Source organism: Pleurodeles waltl, chromosome 3_1 (assembly GCF_031143425.1).
Source record: "Pleurodeles waltl isolate 20211129_DDA chromosome 3_1, aPleWal1.hap1.20221129, whole genome shotgun sequence".
Classification (NCBI taxonomy): domain Eukaryota; kingdom Metazoa; phylum Chordata; class Amphibia; order Caudata; family Salamandridae; genus Pleurodeles; species Pleurodeles waltl.
The window spans coordinates 1,294,040,293-1,294,063,482 of record NC_090440.1 but is presented as its reverse complement, the minus strand read 5'-3'; the positions used below and the strand labels follow the sequence as shown (position 1 = coordinate 1,294,063,482).

Here is a 23,190-nt window from a genome sequence, read left to right as displayed (position 1 = left end):
ATGGAGGGTAAACTGCACCAACTGCACTCACTGAAGGAGGCCTACATTATTGTGCAACTAGAGGAGCCCTCAGGGGAGAGCCAGCGCTCACCCAAGATGGAACGCGGAAGCAGGAGACGCATACGCTGGCAGACTGTATCGCATGGAAGCACCAAGCCGGACCGAGAGACTATGGTGGCAGAAAGAAGAGCAGTCCTGGAGTCCCTTAACGGGGACAGGAAGAAGGCAGATAAGGGCAAGGGGTGAGGGTTATGGGCCTGGAAGATAGATAGCCACATCGGGTGGGGGTGCCCAACGAACAACAGACTGCCTAGGGCACAAGCTCCTTGGACTGGTGGTCACCTTCCGGACTATGTAGGGCTACCCAGCTCCCCTTCGCGGGGCTGTTTAACTATGTTCTTTAAATGTGCTTGGTTTATTGGGGGGGATGGGTGCGAGACATTCATATGCAGTTTCAGTAGCCATGCGGACTGGACCTGTATCCAGACTCAGGCTTACCTGCATGAGGGAGGAATTAACGGGACTCACTTAGGGACGCACTGGTTGACGAAACTCCACTCATATCGCCCACATGCTTGTTAAATTTGTCACACTCATTGTCGAGGGGTTAAATAACCCAATCAACCGTAGAGCGATCCTTTCATATCTAGAACACACAGGAGTGGACTTATGTCTCCTACAGGAGACCCTCCTAATCTCTGCAAACCAGCATAGAATGAGATCCAGATCTTTTCCTACATAATACTTCTCCTCATGCGGGAGCAAGGCGGCAGAGGTTGTGCTCCTTGTATTGAGCTCCTTCCGGGGGAGGGTGGGTAACAAGATTGCCAAAATACAGGGACGACTGCTGGCCTATAGAATACACACTGGGGGGACCCAAGTGGTGTTTGCGTCTATCTACGCTCCCAACAAGGGTCAGGAAGGGTTCATTCTTAGGGCTCTCTCGAAGGTCATGACTACATGACAGGCAGGTGCTCATACAGGGTGACTTCTATATAGTTCTACACAAGGAATGGGACAGATCTGCTTCCAGATATGGTGGGACCAGGGATATGGCTACGAGAGGTTTGGAGAGGCTGGGGGAGTGGGGGCATCAGGACCTCTGGAGGGGCAGGCATCCTACCACTAGAGACTACACCTTCTATTCCAATGCACACAAGACCTATGCACGCATCGACTTTTCTTGGGGTCTAAGGAAATAGCACAGATAATAGGGACATACATATTGAGCCTTGTGCTTGGTCGGATCATGCAGCGGTAGTCCTTACACTCAATGCCCCCCTCTGGGCCAATGGTCCCCAATCATGGCAAATGCGGTCCACACTCCTGATGAGGCCGGAGAATGTCACCCAGATTACCAAAGCCATCACTACCTACCTAGAATTTAATGATACGGTCGAAACTCTGCTATCCCTACTGTAGAACACGCTAAAGGTGGTAATTAGCGGGGAACTTATAGTAATATCGGAGTCGGATAATAAAATTAGATGCGAGAAAAGGGCACACCTATAGCAGCAGGTGACGGAGCTCGAGAGGATACACAAGAGGATGGGGGCCGAGGGTTTGGAGACAACTCAATGCAGCTAGGATGCAATTGGCAGGGCTCGACATGGACAGGGCAGAATACGCAGCTCTCCGGCATGCCTACTACATGGGCGGCAACAGATGCAGACGTCTTTTGGTCACCAGACCATGGCGGTGGCAGCGATGAGGCACGCAGAGGGACCAGTGGTAACGAGCTATACCCAGATCACCTCAGCCTTTCGTAGCTTCTCTCAGGCCCTTTACTCACCCCAACAGGCTGACCTGGGCACCTCACTGCAATATCTCAATCGGGACCACACGACTAAACTGTCTCCCGTGGATGTGGCCTCACTACAGACCCCCATCGAGGAAGAGTATGTTATCTCGGCAAAAGCTCGACTGGAGGCCTCAAAGTCTCCGGGACCAGACGGTTTCCCCAGCTCCTTCTACAAAACATTCTGTAGCAGCCTGGAACTGATTTTAACCTGACTCTTTAACAATATCACGGGCTCGGGGGAAATGCCATCATCTATGCTGGATAGGGTTAACCCTGAAGCCCAGGAAGGACCCCACTGAGTGTGCTTCCTACAGACCTATATCATTGATAAATGTCGACTTCAAGCTGCTTACAGGTATCCTTGCTACCTGCCTGAACCCGCTGATGCCCGGATTGGTAGATACCGATCAGGCGGCTTTCATCCCGAACCAACAGTGTGGAGACAACACTATGCGGCTATTGCACACATAAGACAAGCACAGCGTGAAGGGCGGAAACTGATGTTGGTCAGTATAGATGTAGAGAAGGCATGTGATTGAGTCCATGCTGCATCCCCACACTACGCTCGAACACTTTGGCTTTGGGCCTCGGTTTTGGGCCTGGATAGCGAGTGCCTATAGCCAACCGAGGGCCTCAATTAGAGTTAATGGGGTGACATCCACTTCTCTGTGGGTCGTGGGACCCATCAGGGGTGCCCGCTGTCTCCCCTACTCTTTGCTCTATACATAAAGCCCTATGCGCAGAGGGTGAGGGGCAACCCGGAAATCACAGGGGTTGTTTTTGGCGGGAATAGTATACCATTGCGCTTTACGCAATTGATGTGGTGGTGACACTCAACGACCCATTATAGGCCCTTCCATCCTTCCTGTAAGAGGTGGAGGCTTTCGGGCCGCAGTCGTGTTTCCAGCTAAACCTTTCAAAGTCCCAGGCACTCAGTCTAACGCTCTTGGGGGAGACGGTGAGCGAATTAGCACACCGCTATCCCTTTCGGTGGCAGGAGGACTCTATTCCATATCTGGGCATCCAGATAGCTAGGACAGTATCAGAATCTACAATGAAGAACTACAAGCTCCTCCTCAGAGGGGTCAAGGCTGATCTGGCAAAATGGAGACACCATCCCATCTCGTGGATTAGTAGAAAAGCTGCCATTAAAATGTTGGTCCTCCCCAGGGCATTTTTTCTATTTCAGGCACTACAAGCCCAGCCTCCTCCCAGCACCCTATAGGTGCTGCAGGGTGAAATCAATGGCTTTGTATGGGGGGCAAGAAACCTAGAATGGCTAGCCTCTTGGTGTGCCAATTCCCGTGCAGGTGAGGCCTGGGAATTCCAGATGTTCAGCAATATTACAAGGCTACACAGCTACGGTACCTGGTGGATTGGTCCAGACCAGAAGCGGACAAGCGCTGGCTGTTCATGGACCGTGCAGTAGCGGGTGCTTCCCTGTGGAGGATACCATTCCTACTGCGCCACCATAGGCCCTGGGGACTGTATTCATCCCCTGTCACCAGAGCCACTATGAGGGTGTGGGCCCGATCAAGCAACTTCACCTCCTTTCCCTCCCCCTTCATACCTATTGTGGGGAACCCGGATTTCTCTCTGGGCCTGGACTACAGTGCCTACTGTGCCTGGACAGGCCCCCACTGCCGCTCCATTAGACATTTGTTTGATGAGGAAAAAATAATCTCTTTTGAAAACTTTAGAAGGTCCCAGTCTCTCCCAGAAACAGAAAGAATGCGATACCTTCAGATCTGCCACTGGGTATCGCACCCTCAATCAGGCAGAAGGCATGTAGACCCCTCACACAATATGAAAGATGGCTGCTGACCAAGAAGACAGACAAACACATTGTTTCGGAGCTCTATGATTTGCTCCTGCGGGCAGTCCAGAGCCCTAAAATCCTGAGTCAGTCTTGTTGGGAGACAGAACTGGGAAGATCCATGACACCAGGGGACTGGGAGGCGATCTATTATAGGGCACATCACACAGCACGCTGCTCAACCAGCACAGAGACTGCAAATAAGATAGCTACCTACTGGTATCTCACCCCGGACCAAACGGATCACCTCTTTGCTGGAGGGGGTGCAATAGCCTAGGTACTTTGACCCACATCTTATGTGAATATCCGAGGCTGACCACATACTGGGAGGGAATCCTACGTGACACTGACCTTCACATGAACACCCAACTCCCACGCTTCCCGACATACATCATACTAGGCCTTCCAACCCCCCTGACATTTCCGCTCAAATCCATGCAGGGCCAACAGATCAGTCTTGCACTGGGGCAGCCCTTCAAAACATACTGTCTCACTGGAGACCACCTCAGACCCCGACGCAGCTGGGATGACTACACAGGGTTGGGTCGATCCTGGGGATGGAAAAGCTCACTCTATCCCTTACATCACAGAGGGACTCCAACAGGGAGCTATGGCACCCCTTCTTGACCTTGCTCACTGGGAAATTCAGAGAATTGACGTGCCCTAGATATCTGCGACTTCTTCCCACACAACAAAAGGAGACTCCCTAATGCGCGGACGGGTGGGTAGATGTGCTAGAGATCCCATTCTTGGTCCTGCAGACATGACTATAAGTTAGCGCATCCCTTGGAGGGCGGAACAAGTGGGGGGGAACGGCTTGTTGTCTGTTTGTTCTTGGGGGACTGTTGGGTGCTGCAACACCCTTTGAGTTCTGCTTTTCTTATTTTTTCCTTTTCCTACACTGAAAACCCACAATAAAGAATTTTGAACAATAAAAAAATAGTACCTCAATCACCTCTGGATCAGCGGATGGGCACTGATTAAGTTGAATCAATCAGTGCATGGTCCCTGCTCCACACAGAGGTGCAGCTTAGCCTGCAGTGATGAATTAAGGGGCTTTAAATAAGAGTGCCATGCAAAACAACGAATGGTAAGTGACAGGCAGGCTCCAACCGCTTAACCTTACAAAGCACAGTCTTGCAAGCGAGAAGCATGCACTAGCACATGCACTCAAAGGCTCGACCCTAATAAAAGAGAGCAGAAAAGAGACAATTCCAGACCCAGCCACTAGTTGGTGAAATAACAAACAGCATGTGAATCCAGAAAAGCCTTACACTGCAAAAACATAATTTTATACATGTTCCTGGCATAGTTATCCTTCGGAAGACATTCTAATACAGTGAATATTTCTGTGCTCCTATTTGTGTGTTCTCACCAGGAACAAATATTGGCAAAGGCAAAGAAAACCTCAATGATGTATGGGCACTCATGCAATATCACACATGTGCACATAGGTGACTGGGCATGATGGCAGCCCCACCATTATGACATGTGCACATGCATCAACGCATATGGCCATTTATATGTCAAGATGCTGCAGTGACCATACTTTTTCTTTTTAAGTTACCATTCCAAGATGGAGAATGCCCATCTTGGTACAGTAAATTACAAAATATATATTAAAAGTGTCTGAAAGCACCTTATTTCGGATTACAGTCTCTCCAAAAAAAGAAAAAAATAGATTTGTTTTTAAAAAGAACATGCTGTGGCAGGTCGGGTAAGGTAAACAGTTAAGGTGTAAGTACATGCTGAGAAGGAGAGGTAAAAAAAAGTAGAGACGAAAGGGCAATAAGAAACAATTCACAGGATAGACAGCAAAAAAACTCATGCACTTCCATGGAGTGCATTAAAAAAGTAGTTCTGTGATCTGGGGCTGTGGAAAGACACAAGTCCTTCCAAGCAAAACAAGGGACAAAATCAAGAACAGGAAAGTCAACCAGAAAAAAAAGGAGCAAGCAAATTAGTTTGACAAGAAAGTCAACGAATTGTAAATAATGGGCTGACACCAATGCCACTATGAGTATTGGCACAGTAGACAACAAATCTTCAAAACCAAACAGCTAAATGATGTCTGTAGAAGAAGCCTAAAAAACTGTTGCCACCTATAGAAAACGTGTGCCTACTATGAATCCTCCATTCAACCACTATGGCAGATCTGTCACAAGTATATCATCACACTGTAGGAGGAAAAGTAACACCTACTACCACAGTGCTTTAGGACCTTTGGGATAACGTGGTAAATAAGCCGTTACCATAATTTCTATTATTATAAATGTGATCAGAATCGTTATGGGCAACGCGAAAGGTGGTCGGCTGCAGCTGGAGGTGCTCATGGCTCAGTAAAACCCTACCAAATGGTTTACAAATTCAGTACTGATCAAATGTGTTGTACCTATTTGGTAGTTTCTCTTACCATGGTGTTCTCAGTTTTTATTGTCTTGACCTGGAAACAGTCCTCCAGGCTGCTGCTCGTGCTGTGGGTGTCACGCTCCTCTCCGGAAAGTTTGCCGCTATGCTTGGCACTTGCCTCGTTGTCCCCGTTTTCCTTTGGTGGGTTTGTGCGCGGGTGACCTTCGTTACGCTGCTTTTTTGTGACGTGCGCTTCGGGTCCGTGGACGGTCTTGACGTGTTTCCTGAGCGAGCTGGGGTCCGTGTATCTCTTCGTGCAGCCAGGGATTTTGCACACATATGGTTTCTGTCAAAGAAGTCAAAAAACATTTTAGTTGTTATTATTATGACGTACATAGCAAATAAAGAAAGACAACACAGGCAATATATTAAAATATAAGAAATTCTTGCTGTATTTATGATTTCAAGTGACCCCATGAAGTGACATGTGAATAAGATCCAAAACTAGGGATGAAGGGGTGTAGAAGCTACAGAATGGTGAGAGTAAAACAATACCAGCTGAGAGTGATGGCAGTGTGATATACTGAGGGGCTGATCAGTTCGCACTCGACAACAGACAAACAAACCCCCGCACATATTTACAGAATGAACACAAAGCTGCAGTCACAATGAACTGGTGTTCCGCTTTCTCACGCTCCCAATTTCAGTTAAAAAAATGTAATCGAGCAGGGATTTACGTGGCCTGTCCAGGATCACACAGTTTGGTTGTTAACCAATGTCTGGAAACGAATTTTCCTCACAGAGCCGTTGCACGCACAATGGCGGGCCGCACGAGGTAAAGAAAAGGATAATGTAACCATGGGGCACTGCAAGTCGCACTTGTCACTGTGACGTGCAACACGCACTTTCCATGTAGTTGTGAATCGGCAGACAAAAGGAATGGCAACGCGGCATCCTTCAATATGACCTGCAAGGATAGCAACAATATTTTCCTGTCGCTCTTGGGGTGTCTCAACTACGTACAGTGGGCTAATTTCTTTTTATCTGACCACTGAATGACTTCCATGCACTGTGAGAATAAATCGTCCCATGTTACCTTCATGTGGAACCTCTGTTAACCAACTCTCCCAGACTCTCATGCGACAGGGTTTGGCTACTGTATCTGGGCATAGCCTGTTCTATTTTTGCTAGTTTTCTTTTAACAAAATCCGCTACACATGCAAAGCTAAAGTGGTCTGGCTTTTTCACAAAACAAACTGTAACAGACCGCTTTATTCTAGCTGGTCTAGGATATGGGACTTGTAAAATCTAAGCAGTTACCGCAACGTACCTCGTTGGAGTGAGTCCGGTTCTGGTGCTTGGCCCGGTCGGAGGCATTAGAGAACGCTTTGTTGCAGGTCTCGTGCTCACACACATATGGCTTTTCACCCGTGTGGGACCTCAAATGCGTCTTCAAGTTTTCCAACCTAGAGTAGGCCTTGTAGCAGCCCTCGAACTGTAAACAAAATAAAAAATTTAAAAATAAACCACAGGCGATGAACAAGCTAGTTTGGCATCCAATACTTAAGGTTTACAAATAACCAAATAACGTTGTCATTTATACAAGCTTCATTTTAAATAAGACCGCCATTATTAATTTCACAAGAACAAATATATCAGCTTCACTCTCCAACTCATGCTCCCTTCACCATTAGCAAATGAAAATATAGAAGTGCAGACGTTCCTTGTCCCAGAGTACCTGTTTACCACTGCGAAGGGCCGGTATTCTCCCTTTAAAAAAACACTGGTGAAGTGCTGGTACTATCAGTTCCAAATTAAAGTGCAGGTACTGAGTACCTGATCGTACCTGCCCATTTAAAGCACTGTCTCGAACTCTTCTCTACTTAGGGATATCATTTTAAGCATAACCAAGTTTACAAAAGTTTACCGATCTGTACCCTTGAGACCTTGATAGAAACTGATCCAACCTCTGACCCCATAAACTCAAATCTCAGCGTATCCTCCTTGTAGGCACCTGCACTAAACTTGAGTTCTTGAGCTTGAATCCCACCAAACTAGAGTCAGTCTTCCATCCTTCGAACACAGGTTAACTGAGTACCCTACTCTGGTTAATAGCATTATCAGTAATTTAAAGAGCTTGGAAAAAGAAGATGTGCAGTATGAAGCACTGTACATGAACTAAATTAGATTTAGTAATTGTTGTTAGTTTTTGTATCTGAGTGTCTGTGCTTGCGATTAGTCAGGGTAACAGTAGGCGTCCTTCAGTTTTCCATACTGGTTTTGAACAAGTGCAGTGTACCTTCATCAAGGACAAAGTTCGCTTGGTGTGAATCCTGATGATGCCATTAGGATTTAATAGTGTGTGCACTTCTTTTACTTCTGTGGTATTGGTGAACAATGTTGCTGCGATAAGGCCCATTTCAAGTAAACATAACAAGCCTCAAAATGCCTGGCGCAAAGAGCCCCGGATGCCACCCCCTTGTGACTGTTTTGTTGCCGAACACAACCGTTGTCTCTTCCTGATTCTCCTTCATCTCTCTTTCTTCCCCCACCCAACACTTAATTGTCTCACCCTTGTAGATGTATTTTCACTGCAGCCTCACTTTGTCACTGCTTGCTTGTATTTTGCTTCCCCCTTTCTCACTTTTCTGCCTTTCTCTCTCTTGGCCAAAATCAAATGATGAAAAATAAATCCTGGTGCCCAGATTTGAGCGTCCGTGTCCCCAACCTGCAACCGTCAGCCTAATTAAGCTCAGCCAAAGCAAAATGGCTGGTTCAAAACCTAGGCAATCCTTCTGGCTGCAAAGTGACTCTAAGGTCAAATCCAGATAATGCCAGAGGGGAAAGAGACCCTTAATCTTCAAGGTGGATGAGTTTTAAAAAATAACTCTACAGGTCATAGGGCATCTGCTCTGAACAATAGCCGCTGCACCCTGAAAGCAGGGGAGCGGGAGTGAGCCACTGGGGGTTATGTCTTAGCAATGTCTTTTGCGCTAACCTCAGTGCTTTTAATAAGAGGTAAAATAAGAAGGAATCACATGACAGACTCCTCACGAAAAACAGGGAATATTAATATTTTGAGCAATTGTTTTTCCAGCATGGTAGGGTGATAAGTGTTAACTGACTCCTGGTTTTTAGGGTTGGGGTTGTGATTGGTACTAGGGTTGAGATTTCAATTTGCTCCTGGTTTTTAGGGTTGAAGTGTGATTGGTAATAGGGTTGAAATTCCTATTGGCTCTCGGTTTTAGAGTTGGGGTTGTGATTGGTACTATGGTTGAGATTCCTATTTGCTCCTGGTTTTAGGGTTGGGGTTGTGATTGGTGCTAGGGTTGAGATTCCTATTGGCACCTGTTTTTAGGTTTGGGGTTGTGATTGGTTGTCAGGATTAGGGGTATGATTAGTGAATAGGGTTGGGTCTACCATTGGTTGTTAGATTTAGGGTTACAAATCTGATTGGTTAGGGTTAGGAATAGGTTTCTATTGGCCAGTAGGGTGATTTAAGCCTAGGGCTCAGGGTGTGCGAGCCAGGCGTTGTGGCTAAGGGTGGAGAGGACAAGGGCAGTTGCCTGTTTGGGCCTGTTCGGGACTGGTCGGGCCTAGGGCCAGAAATTCTGCCCAATTTTCTATTTATCAGAAAGGAACTTACTCCCTACACATCCATCAACATGCAAACACATAATCAGCAAAGACATCCAACTCCTGCATTACAAACTGACCTCATACAGATTGCAATCTCCCATCAACCAACACAAAACCCCATATACCACACCTATACACATATCCACCTCAACTACAACAGTAAAACACCTTCATTCTCACAGCAAACATAACTCTGTCCATTCTCACTAACACAATCTTCCATCGTCCACACAACACAAAACCACATTATTATACATTACTTTCAGCCATCCAGGTACACACTCCCTGTTCATACAAACCAACTACACTATCCTCTATGTGCTCCAGACAGACCCCCTTTTATCATGACAATACCTAAACCCAGCCTTCCAAAACACCATCTACAAACACCCTTCCCCTCTCTTCACCGATTAAACACAGCCATACAATCCTCACACTCTACTCCACCACATAGTACCTCTTCCAGTGATCACAGCTAACACACACTCCCTTGACACACATCCATCCCCTCTTACATACATCATACACTCATTTCCAAAACACATTAACATTCCCTTTAATACTCTAATACCACTCACAAGCACTAACTTCCAAACAAATCCTTCACAGAAAACCACTACATCAATATCCCCTCTCATTATTCCACAAAAACAATACCACACACATCAACACATTAAAATAACACAAACGTTCATTATACTTTCCGTCATACTCACTCCCACCCTCATGACTACACAAAGAATACAAATCAAGACCTATCTTTACCCTTACATTCTCATTCTTCACAAACATCTACCACAAGCACCCCAACACAGCAACATTCATTCACCCGCCTCTCATCCATTGCACAATTTAGAGCCATACATTATGATCCAAATGCTCCTCCACCACTTCTAACCCCTACTCCTTCCACACTAAACAGATGTAAACAAAGTAAACAGCATGCCACTCTTAACAACTTTGCATCCCCTTAACTATTACATAATAAGTCTAACCTTAAAAAAAAGTATACTCTTCATGTCTCTCTCAGCCACCAAGCCCACCACTGACACACACAGACCCAACAAAAGGCCTCCTAAGCCTGCTGGAAGAGGAACGTTATACTGAAAAATAGGACCATTGTGACCCTCACACAGTTATCACAACTAACAACACACCTGCGACAAGCTCAAAATATACAGCTCACCCTTCTCCTAAACAAAACAACACAACAACTAACACACTTCTAAATTGCCAGCTTATAAATGCTCAATCACTCTAAAAAAACAAGCACCACATCTACGACCTGCTCACAGACACACAACCTGACTTACTATTTATAACAGAGTCATGGTTGGGAGATGACATGGCCCCAGTGTTGCAAGAAGCCGTTTCTCCCGGCTATCAAACCATCACACAAAACCGTATAGGCAAGAGAGGAGGCTGACTAGCAATAATATTCAAACATGCAATAAATCTCAGTAAAACATACAAGATTTCCATACAAGGTTGTGAAGCCCTCCACACCAGATGCCACCCTACTCCAACTTCCTCCTGTAACTTTCTCCTCCTTACAGACATCCACCTAACAACTCAACATTCCCAGATGCTTTTCTAGATTCAGTCTCAAACATTATTACATTATACTCAAACCTATACATTCTTGGGGACCTAAATATTTGGTTTGATAACCCCACTATGCCCCATCCAAAAGCTATCACCACTGGCCTAGTCACATTGAACCTACATCAGATTGTACACAATCCCACACACATTGCTGGGAACATCCTAGATGTAATTTATGCTGAGCCTGAACTAGTTACAGTTCATAGCATCGCACCAATCACATGGTCAGACCACAATTTGATAACTTTCCAACATAAAACACCACAAATCAACACACCCCACAACTACTTACATACATGCACCTACCGACAATGGAGCAAACTCAATTTTGATGAGTTAGAAACACAACTAACAGCCAACACAGATCTAGATACACTTAAATCTGTTACAAAACTTTATGAGTGGCTACAGGAAGCTTTTGATATCCTAATACCACTCAGAAAAACTAGGCAGGACAAAAAAAACCAACACCTAGGACAAACACAGAACTTAAAAAGATAAAGAACAAATCAGAAGGTTGCAGCGGACCTGGCTCAAAATAAACAACATTCAAGACAAACTGCAGCTACACAAACTTAACCGAATGTTCAAATCATCAATCAAAGAAGCTAAACAAAAGAATACAAAATGCTGAATATGCAACCAAAGAATTTTATAAAATTCTCAATTAATTTCGAAAATCTAAATGCATGGAAGGAAGTCATCCCACTACTCAAGATTTCACAATCACACTGGCAAATCTTTACACAACCAAGGCAGACACATTTTACTCCTATTTAAAACAGAAGAAAACCATCAGCACCAACCTCTTGCCTAAAATCCCCTCTAAGAATAAACCCACACAGCCTCTACAGTCCTTCAAACAAATATCACAAGGTGAATTTACGGATTTGGTCAAAGCAAGCAGGCCTTCCGGTTGCAGTCTTCAAGAACATTTTTTTATCTACTTCTGCTGTGACACCTGCAATAAGAATCTTCAACAACTCTTTAACTACTGGAACTTTTCCTGAAGACCTGAAAAAGACATACATACGTCTGATATTAAAGCAAACAAACAGGACCCCAACAACTACAGACCAATCACAAATGGACCTTTCCTGGGCAAACTGCTAAAAAAGAGCAGCTTTCGCCCAGATGTCACAATTCATTGAAGATAATTCCATACTTTTAGACTACCAAACTGGATTCCGCCAAGGAAGAGGCGCTGAATCGGCACTCATAGCAATCTGGGATGATTTTCAAAACACAGTTGACCGCAATGGACCTCTTGGACCTCTCAGCTGCCTTTGATACGGTTGACCAAGACACCCTAATTCAAAGGCTATACAAAGCCGGCATAGAAGGGGCTGCTCACAACTGGATTACATCCTACCTTCAAAACAGAACTAATATCTATTCTCCCCCCTTCTCCTCCAAACCCAACCTCACAAAAGCAGTGCCCTCCAAGGATCATTCATCTTACCTTTGCTTTTCATATCTACATGATATCATTACCAGAACTGATCAATTACTTTCAACTCACATGCTACAACTCTGCAGATGGCACACAAATACTACTTAAATTGGAATGCCCCAAAGACATTGAAAACTCACAAATCTTTAGTTGCCTCAGAGCTGTTGATCAGTGGTTGACTTGGAGCCATCTCAAACTAAATGCCTCCAAAACAGAAATACTAATTTGTGGTGACTGGAAAAATTATGACTCACTGTGCTCCTGGCCTGATGATCTCATACCACCTCCTCAATTATCCAAGGAAGTTAAAAACTTTGGAATTACTATGGACTCCAAGTTAACAATGAATGCCCAAGTGGACAAATTAGCACAAACAAGCTTCATCACCTTGAAAACTCTGCAACACATCTTCTCCCACATTGGATTTCCACACAAGGTGCAGGCTACTATCTCTCTTGTACTATCCAAACTGGATTATGCCAATGGCCTCTACCATGGATCACTGCTATCTATTATGAAAAAACTACAACATATTCAAAACTCTGCTGCCAGTCTACTATTACATGTAAAGCCACAAGCCCACATCTCTCCTGCCTTGAGAGCACTACACTGGTTACCCACTGCCAGAAGATCCACCTTCACGCTGCTTTGTATGACCCATAAAGCTATACAAGGAACAGGACCACTTTTTATCAGAAACAAAATAACCAAATACATTCAACAAAGAAACCCCCGCTCAAGATTGCCACCCCACCTTAGAACACCACCATACAAAAAAAAAACTATAGGTGGTGCATCCTTCTCCATTCAAGCACCCAAACTATGGAATTCATTACCCCCAAATATAAGATCAACTGATAACTATCTTGTCTTCAGAAGACTACTCAAGAGTTGCCTCTTTCCTTCATAACCCCCAAACAGCAATGGACTGCATATGCCTATGTTGATAAATATTTTTAATCTGAATATTTGTATATTCTAGATATGTATAGTTCTTTAGGAAATATGTATTGCTACTATGTCATAGCAATATATTACACACATACTATTTAAACCTGTTTAACAAATGGATATTTACTCATGATTAAGAATGTATATGTATGTGAAAATATATATATATATATGTGTGTGTGTATAAATGAAAATAAATAAAATAATATCTATAAATAAAAATTTTATTACAAATAAGTAAATTAAAGTTAAATAATAATAATAATGTATACATAGATTAAAGGAAAATACAGGAATGATAAAAAATAGTGTATATATATATATATACAATTATAAATAAATGAAAATAATATAAATGTACCTTCTTGTAAGCTTTACTTTGTCTACCCATCACCATATAACATGTCTCTATCAATCTATCCTCCATCTCCAGTCTGACTCATCCCAAACCCATTCTACTACTTTCATCTCCAAAAATAACCCTGCCTAAGCTCTTCCCTCCTCTTCCACATCTAGCTCACCCAAACCTCACTTCACTACCATGATCTCCCAAACAACCCTACTAAATTGTCTCTCAATTATCTCAACTTTGACTCATCCAAAAGCCCTCCTGCTACTATGAACCTTTCCACAGACTCTTCCCTGCTCCATCTCTCCTTTACTCATTCCAAGCCTCATCCTATTAATATAAACTCCCTATTAACGCGTCAATAAACATTAAATTGTAACATGAATACATTCATGAGATTCTTAAACACGGTAGAATATATACAATATGTCCAACAGAATAAAAGTGAATGAAGTGCAAGAGAGACAATGTGAGAAAATTATAGTGGCCATCATATTTCTAAACTTTAAATAGTTAGCAAGATGCAATGAGGAGCTGTTGTGGTGCACACAGTAGCACACTTTTAAAGGGCTTTCTAGAAAATGGCTACCAGGTTAGTTCACAGCTGTGGTCTCTCTTTAACCTCTATGTCCCTAAGGAGGCTGCTTGCAGTAACAAAGGCCTGTTAGTGCTATTCCCCGGAGTTCCTCAGTAGGAAATGTGCTGTGTGCACAGCTGAGCAGCGTGCAGGTCATTCTCTGCCAGTAGAGCAGTGTAGATCTGTTCCATTGAGACATGCGCTTACCGTGCACTTGTGCGGCTTTTCCCCCGTGTGCCTCCTCATGTGCACCACCAGCATGTACTGGGCCTTGAACGGTTTCTGCTCCCTCGAGCACTCCTGCCAACGACAGACAAACTCCTTCTTTTCCCCATGGATGTGGTCGTTATTGATATGCTGTTCAAAAGGAGACAAAGAAAACAACATCTTGGATGGTAGAGAAAGCGATAAGTTCATCAGCCTCAAAATGCACATATAGTGTAATGTTTTGCAGAAACTGTCCATTCCAAGCCCTTGCTGCTATGTTTTGTTTATGTTAGCGGTATTTATTTATACAGCACAAACCTCAAAAAAGAGTGGTGTGATGCTACACCATGTCAAAGGCAAAGATACAGTCAATGAGTGTTTGGAAGAGTAGTTGAGTTTTGTGAAAGTGGACTGTTTCTGCTCTGTGATGAAGTGTTCTTCTGAGAAGTGTGTCTTTAGCTCTTTCCTAAATTGGATAAGTGTTGAGGGGCCCTAATTAATGCAGCTATGTTGTTCCAGATGTCCCGTACATATCTGGAGAAGGCTCCATGCTTATTTTTTTTTGCCACTATGTTTCATGACTACTGTGTTTATGGTGTTGACTGGCGGTGTACTGGGTCGAGTGAACAGAAAGGGGCCTCACAATAGAGTAATCTGGCACTGATAATTAATGGGGGGGTTTCACTCTGAAGTAAACTGACACTGATGATCACTGGTGGACTCAAATTGAGGGGAATGTGCATTGATGACCAGCGGGGTGAGACCTAACTCTATTGTAAACTGCGCTGTGATTAGTAGGGAAACTCACAATGAGGGGGACTGGAAATGCTTGCAAGTAGGGGCTCTTGTTTTAAGGACCGATGTCACCACTTGTCAGTGATGACAATGACAATGAGGGAAAGTGGTAAAGAGTAAGTGAGAGTATTTGCACTGATCCAAACTAGCAGTGGTGATCAGGGAAGGCACAGTGACCTAGGATGGTGATCAGTGTGGATACTCACAATGTCTTGTGCTCATGATCAGTGGGGGGCACTCACACTTTCAGGGAATGTACTGGTGATCAGGGAGGTGCTATACTGATGTGAACTGGTGACATCGACACCAGTTGTCCCTGACGGAGCAGAAACTGGTGCTCACTGGAAGGTTGAATAGGATGGTCATTAAGGGTGTTGACACTAATGGCTACTGTCAGTGGTGACTATGAAAGTCACTGGGGATGCTGACACTGATGATCGCTGGTAGTGTTGGCACTCAGTCACTAAGGTATGCTGGCACTGGGGCTAACTAGGTGCACTGACAATAATAATCACTGGAGGTATTGAGGGTAACTATGGGTTGTGATGTTAACATTGGGAGTGCTAATATCGAAGGTACTTGGACAATGATCGTCATTGAGGGAGCTGAAAGAGATGATCATTACAAATCTTTACAATTAGAGGCACAGAGTGCTCTCTGTGATGTTCCTAAGTTTGTTGACGGGCAAAGCAGTCATTAGGGTTGCTGACAATCATGCTTACTGGGAGCACTAGCAAAACAATATTTCAAGGCTGGCAATTAATGTAAATTGCGGTGACACTTTGGAGGGTAGATTCAGGTACAGACACTGAGGGTCACTGTTAGTACTAGCATACAACATTGGTGAAAATGCTGACATGCATTTCACTGAGTGAGCTGACAACTATGGTACTGATTGCCATTGTCAGAGGTTGTACTAAGTTTCACTGCGGGTGTTGACATTGGTAGTAGCACAGTGTGCTAACAGCGAGGATCGTTACGTTTACTGACAATGATTATTGGTAGTACTGACAGGCAATCACTATGGGAACTGTCACTGAATACCAGTGGACAAGGTGATACTGAGGGGAGCTGTGTTCAGTGGCTCAGCGGACCAATGCATTCACTGCAGGGACCGTGTCTGCTGTAATTGCAACTGCCTTGAATGCTTTGGATCCGCAAAGCCTTTCATCATTACAAGGTTGATAAAATAAGTACCCTTTAGTACTACTGAGCAAGGTGATGATAAACATCCATTATCTATCAAGAGCTCCAAGAGAACGCAGAGGCAGTGAATTTGCGAACTTTAATTGTTTCAGTTATAATTGCTTGGTGGTGAAAACCCTGATGGTTACTAGAAAAGCGAGTAGTGAGCAAGAGTAAGTGCTGACACGGTGCCACCAAGGGCACTGACAATGATGGTCAGTGGGATGATGACACTGATGATCTCTTGAAGTGCTGTTACGGGCATTTAAGAGCTGTGACTCGTCATCACAGAAGTTCCCAACACAGAGATCACAAGGGACGCACACACTGATGGTCAAGAGAGACCCTTGTGAAGCAACGTCATTTTCCAGTGTCCCACATGATACTTTCACACCCCAAAGAGCGTAACCACACTAATCAATCTAGTGATTTGGTTGAGAAAGGAGGCAATAGGCTTCACACATAAAGAAATGCTTCAAACTAATTAAAAGTAAATGGGGTATGATGTTTTTCCCACCTCTTAGCTATCGGGCCAATTACTGCTTCTTGAATAATAATAATAATAAGCTTGCCTTTTGCTCATGCTTATTCTGCACTCAGTTAGCACGTGAGGGCAATAATGAAATGTTAATGAAAGTATACATTTCCTATCCATCAAATTCATATGTCTACCTGAATATTTCAAACAGAATACAGAGCAGCAAGGAAAACAGCAAGACATGCTTCTTTTATTATTTACAGTTGAAGAGAAGTTACTTCTGTGTTGTAGTGTGAGCATTTTATGTCTGGCTATTTGATAAGTGCCTTTGTAGAGCAGATAGACTGTATAAAAAAGGGTGATTTACAGCCATTTTGTGCCCAGAGATGACTTACGTGCACCAGTTGCTCCTGAGTGTCAAACTCCTTTTCGCAGCTGTCCCAGTGACAGTCCGTCTCATAAATAACCTCCGGCTCCTGCTTGCATTCATCTTTATCCAGATCCTCTCGCAGTTCTGTCAGGTGCTCCTGTTGCAGAAAGACAACTGTAAATTACAGCCTTTCAAATCCTGCATTGCACTTTGATAGACAGTGAAGTGTGTGTAATGTACTGATAGCAAGCAGTTGAATTGCCCAGTTCCGAAAAGAATAAGCATCCACTACCTCAAGCACGGAAACCAGAATAGACACCTCAGAGGACAGTGATTTGTCAAACCGTTCGTTCCTTGACATGCCTGTGTTATCCATTCGGAACCCAAGATCAGCAGTATTGGGACTCCGTTGGGTCAATGCTAACATTACTGACTTGGTTATGACACAGAATAGAAGTAGCCGTGCCATCTGTTGCTCCCTGTGACTGCCATTGACAACCGTCCTGGGATTCTTCCTATTTATGTGCATACTAAATATCAAATATCAACAGGTAAATCTAGATTTTCTACACTTACTTCCACATGTAAGTATCTATGTGGTACATATCATATCATAGCTGAAATTCTGTCCTCGAAATGTTTGTATGTTAGTATTTTTCATGTCAATATTCAGTACTACAATCGAGTAGAGCGACAGAGAACCTCTGGCATAGGAAAATGAGGAGAGTTTCTGCAAGGCTAATGCAGCTCAGAGACCAATCAAGTGTCACAATGCTCCTGTGTTCACAAAGATGGCTGTGGCACTGACCAACTTTACATGGCACCCATCCACCCACTCCGTTTAGCAAATGATTATGAGTTTGACAATCAACTGCTGGGAAGTACTGAGATTTAAGAAATAAATGGAACCCCTTCTAAAAATCACAATGAGAAAATAAGATTTGACTCCGTGATAAGAATTTCTAGACCCATCTAAATAAACTGCCTCCCTGATTCTTTGCCTCATTGTTTCCTCAGCTCTGGGTAGTGGAGTAAAAATGAGTAAAAACATTTCGTTCAGCAAAAAAAAAAATGTATCTTTTCATAAGACTTGGGAATGCAAAAATGTGGGGCCAGGAATATATCTACATCTAAATCCTTATTAATCACATGAAAAAAATAAAAATAAATCACATTCCTTTAATCTGGGAAGCACAGCCTATGTGAGGGGAAGCTATTTTTGCCAGCAAGCGTATTGACTAATTGAGGAAGGTGTCTTCTTTGGAGAACCCTTGCATGAGGATGTAACACTTGGTAGGGTCTTATAAATATAAATATAAAGGTTGTATACTTTAATTACCTGAAGCGTAGACAAATCAATGAGTGCAACTTATTACACCTTGACTAAAAAGAAAAAACAATTACGAATTTACACTTAAAAAAAGAAAGATTGCTTTATAAGATTGAATGATTCTTCAGCGTCAATGATATCACAGAATCTCCACGTCATTTCTTTACCTTGCCAGGGAAAAGTACAGTGCGCATCTGCTTGTGGACAATGAGAGAGGCGGAGTAAAACAACGCCGGCCATGGTACTGCTTTCGTGGGCCGCTGTTCATTTTAAGAAAAACTACGGGTTTTATAAGACCTAAAGTCCGGCTATCAGGGCAGTCACGTCAGACAGCTGGGTAGCCATTAGGCCGCGTGGAGGCTCTCGGGGCCGCCACGCTCCTAAACTCAATGCTCGCGAGACCTGCCTGTTTGCCCTAATCGTGCTGACTCCAGCATGTTCCTCTTCCCCCGGAACACTACCTTCATCAATCCCAGCAACCCCCAGATGAGAACGCACCGGGCCGGCCCCATGCATCACGCGGAAACGTGCTCCTGAACCGCGGCAGGTAGAGGGATTTGTCACGAGCCCCCGTGCTCGTCTGACAGCAGCGCAGCCCAATATTTCATGGCGGCGGAGCGTGCTGACTGTCCTGGTAGCCTCCAGCTGGATAACGAATGGGGTGCATAAAGCCCCTGCCAATAAACAGTCACAATGAAGGGTCTCGGCATAAGGAGAAGCCTATAGGCCCCTTTCACTGTCAAAAGCTGTGTCACCCATGAGGACGCGAAAAGAAAAGAAACTCCTCGCAGTTAATAAATGAGCTGTTGTTGCAAGCTTTTAACGAAAGGCACTAGCGGGTCTTCTTCTGTACCGTGCACTGCCCTGAAGTCGCCAACGTTGCCAGTTTGCAGTCTTCAGGAGTTGGCATTGCTTCTAAATACTTGCCCTCAAAAGGTTATTTTCCTCCCTACAAAGGAAGCACGCCCAAGATCTGGTCCCAGGACCCGTCGCATCCCGCCACATTAAGCAGATGGCAGCCCGTATACTAACTCAACTGGCCCGCTTTTTTGGGGGGCTCGTGTTGCACAACTGAGTGTTCGTGGAAAGTGGCTCGGTGAAAGCACTGGTAACTAGCCCCACCCATTTAACCACAGAGGTGAAACAGCTTTTCACGCAACAATGCACACTTCCCTACGCCACTCTTCAAGTTGGTATGAACCCTGAACTGTAAATAGTAGGAGGAGGAGGACAGTTCTGTTTTTGTAAACAATCGGTACTTCAAACCTCTACTGAGACTGAAAACAAGAGTTCCTTCAAAACGTTGGTAAAACAAGCCTACATCCAAATGTTGAAATGCAGTTCTACTTCAGAGATAAGGAACTACTGAAGTACACTGGACAAAAGAGACACATTCCCAAGAGTAACTTGTCACCCTAAAAGATCCAGAAGCAAAAGGTAAAAAAAAAAAAAAAAAAGTAAAAATGTGCAGTTCTCCCTAAACTGGTGTAAATATACATAGAAAATTCTAAGTTGATTTCTCTACCTATTTATTACCCGTTTAAAACAGTGGTACTATGTATTGATTACCATTTATTAACCTTTTATTAAAGTTGTAATAGGTAGAGAATAACAATAAAACCTAGTACTCACCAATGTCAAAGACCCTACCATAGGACGCAGCCAAACTGTGCTAAAAACTACACGGATGCCTTTTACCTTTGGTAAACACAAACATTAGCCAATCATTTACTGCCTTCTCATACACAGGTACCACAGGATTCTGCACACTCACTGTGGTATACTGTGGCACAATATATAACTTAGTATTTTAAAACATATAGCTTTCACACTACTAAAACTATTTAGACAATTCAAAATACTTCCAAAAATTACCATATAACGTTGCATAATGTCTATTCCTGCTATATTACTTCTCACACATTTTCAAGCAATGCTGTTTTAAATACCACACTCAACTGTACAACACTCTACTCTGTCACTCCACGCCACTCTACTCTATGCTATTCCATTGTATGCCACTACACTCTACACCACTCCACTGTACGCCACTCCACTGTATACCACTCCACTATATGCTATTACACTCTAACCACTCCACTGTATAACACTCCAGTCTACGCCACTCCACTGCACATCCCTCCACACTAGGCTACTCCACTGTACGTTATTCCACCATATGCAACTCCACCCTTTGACACTGTACACTATTCTACTCTATACCACTCCACTGTACACCACTCCAGAGTACACCACTGCACTGTACGCTATTCCACTGTATGCCACTCCACTCTACACCACACCACTGTATGCCACTCCCCTCTAACACAATCCACTGTATGCTATTACACTGTACACCTCTCCATTCTATGCCACTCCTCTCATAATCACTGCACTATGCTTTTTCACTGTATAACACTCCACTCTACACCACTCTACTGTATTGTATTCTACTATATGCCACTCCACTCTGCATCACTATACTATATACCAGTAATCTCTACGTTATTCTACCCTACAACACTTGACTGTATGATACTTCACTTTATGCCACTCTTCTCTATGCCTGTGCACTCTATGCTATTCAACTTTACAACACTTTACCTGGCAACAACCCACTGTACGCCACTCCACAGTACGCTATTACATTGTATGTCACTACAGTCTAACCCACTACACTCTAACTCACTCATCTTTACAACAGTCCACAGTTTGGTATTCCACTCTAGAACACTCCACTCTACTATTGTACGCCATTATATCTACGCTATTCCATTTTATGCCACTAGACTGTACACTACTCCACTCTATGTTATTCCACTCTACGCCACTCCACTCTACTCCACTCTAGTGTACGTTACTTCACTGTACGCCACTACACTGAACCTCACTGCACTCTACAACACTCCACTCAATGCCACTCTGCTCTATGTCAATCCACTCTACACTATTCCACTGTACACCAGTCCATTCTACCACACACCATTCTATGTCACTGCACTTTACACCACTACACTGTACCCTAATCCATTGTATGCCGCTCCATTGTACATCGTTCCAGTCTACTCCACTACACTGTGTGCCAATTCACTCTATACTATTCCACTTTTTGACACTCCGGTCTATGCTATCTCACTCTAAGCTACTCCACTCTATGCTACTCCATTGTATGCTTTTTCAGTGTATGCTAGTCTACTGTACGCTATTCCACTGTATACAACTCCATTCTATGCCACTTCTATGTACGCCACTCCATTGTATGCTATTCCAACTGTATGCCACTCAACTTTATCCTACCCCACTCTACACGACTCTACTCTGCGCCACTTCGTTGTACACCACTCCACTTTACGGTATTCCACTGTACGTCACTCCACTCTACACTAATCTACTCTACGCCACTCCACTGTACATTACTCTACTGTATCCCAGTACACTGTACCTCACTCTACTGTATACCATTCAACTTTACGCCACTCCACTCAACAGCACTTCACTGTACGCCACTGCAGTCAATGCCACTCTATACCACTTCACTACACTCTGCTCCACTGTATGCCACTCTACTGTATACTACTGCACTGTACACTATTGCACTGTATGCCACTCTACTATACGCAACTCTACACAACTTCACTGTACACTACTCCATTCTATGCAACTCCACTCTACTCAACTACACTAGACTCTAACCACCTACACTCCACTGTGCTCCACTCAGCAACATTATACTCCAATCAACAACAGTCTACGCCCCTCCAGTAAACCAAACTATATTCTACTGTATAGCACTACACTGTACAACTATGTACTCCTCTCAGTATCAGCATATAACACTCTACTTTACTCTATAGCACTTTATGATACTGTACTCCACTCTACAACACTCTATGCAACTCCTCCTAAGCCACTCCACCCCAGGTAATATAATCAACTTCTTGAAACACTACTACACTGTACTCCATTACTGCACTCAACGACATTCCACTGTATGCTACTCTATGCCACTCAACTTTAAAACAGTCCATCTCACTCTGTCACGCTGTACTGCACTCTACAGCACACCCTCCACTGTAAAACACTTTTATCCACTCTGTGACACTCTACTCTGCTCCAATCTATGCCACTTTCTGACACTCTACAGTACAGCACTTCAGTCCTCTGTACAACACACCACTTCACAACACTTTACTCCACTGTATACTACGCCCCTCCACTGTACTCGACTCCACAGCACTCTACTGTAGAACATGCTACTCCACTCTAAGCTATGCCACTCCATTCC

At 43.9% G+C, this 23,190-nt stretch overlaps 1 protein-coding gene across 2 annotated transcripts in view; it reads right to left on the bottom strand.

The window, feature by feature from the left end:
* The window catches only part of GLI2 (GLI family zinc finger 2), a 1,057,303-nt gene that overhangs the window by 23,187 nt on the left and 1,010,926 nt on the right, over positions 1-23,190 (bottom strand). For both annotated transcript variants that reach the window (XM_069224622.1, XM_069224623.1), the window contains 4 exons: positions 17,601-17,732; positions 14,748-14,897; positions 7,297-7,461; positions 6,031-6,312 (listed from right to left, as the gene is read on the bottom strand). In XM_069224622.1, the coding sequence (XP_069080723.1) occupies positions 6,031-6,312; positions 7,297-7,461; positions 14,748-14,897; positions 17,601-17,732 (729 nt within the window). The remainder of the gene's footprint in view (positions 1-6,030; positions 6,313-7,296; positions 7,462-14,747; positions 14,898-17,600; positions 17,733-23,190) is intronic.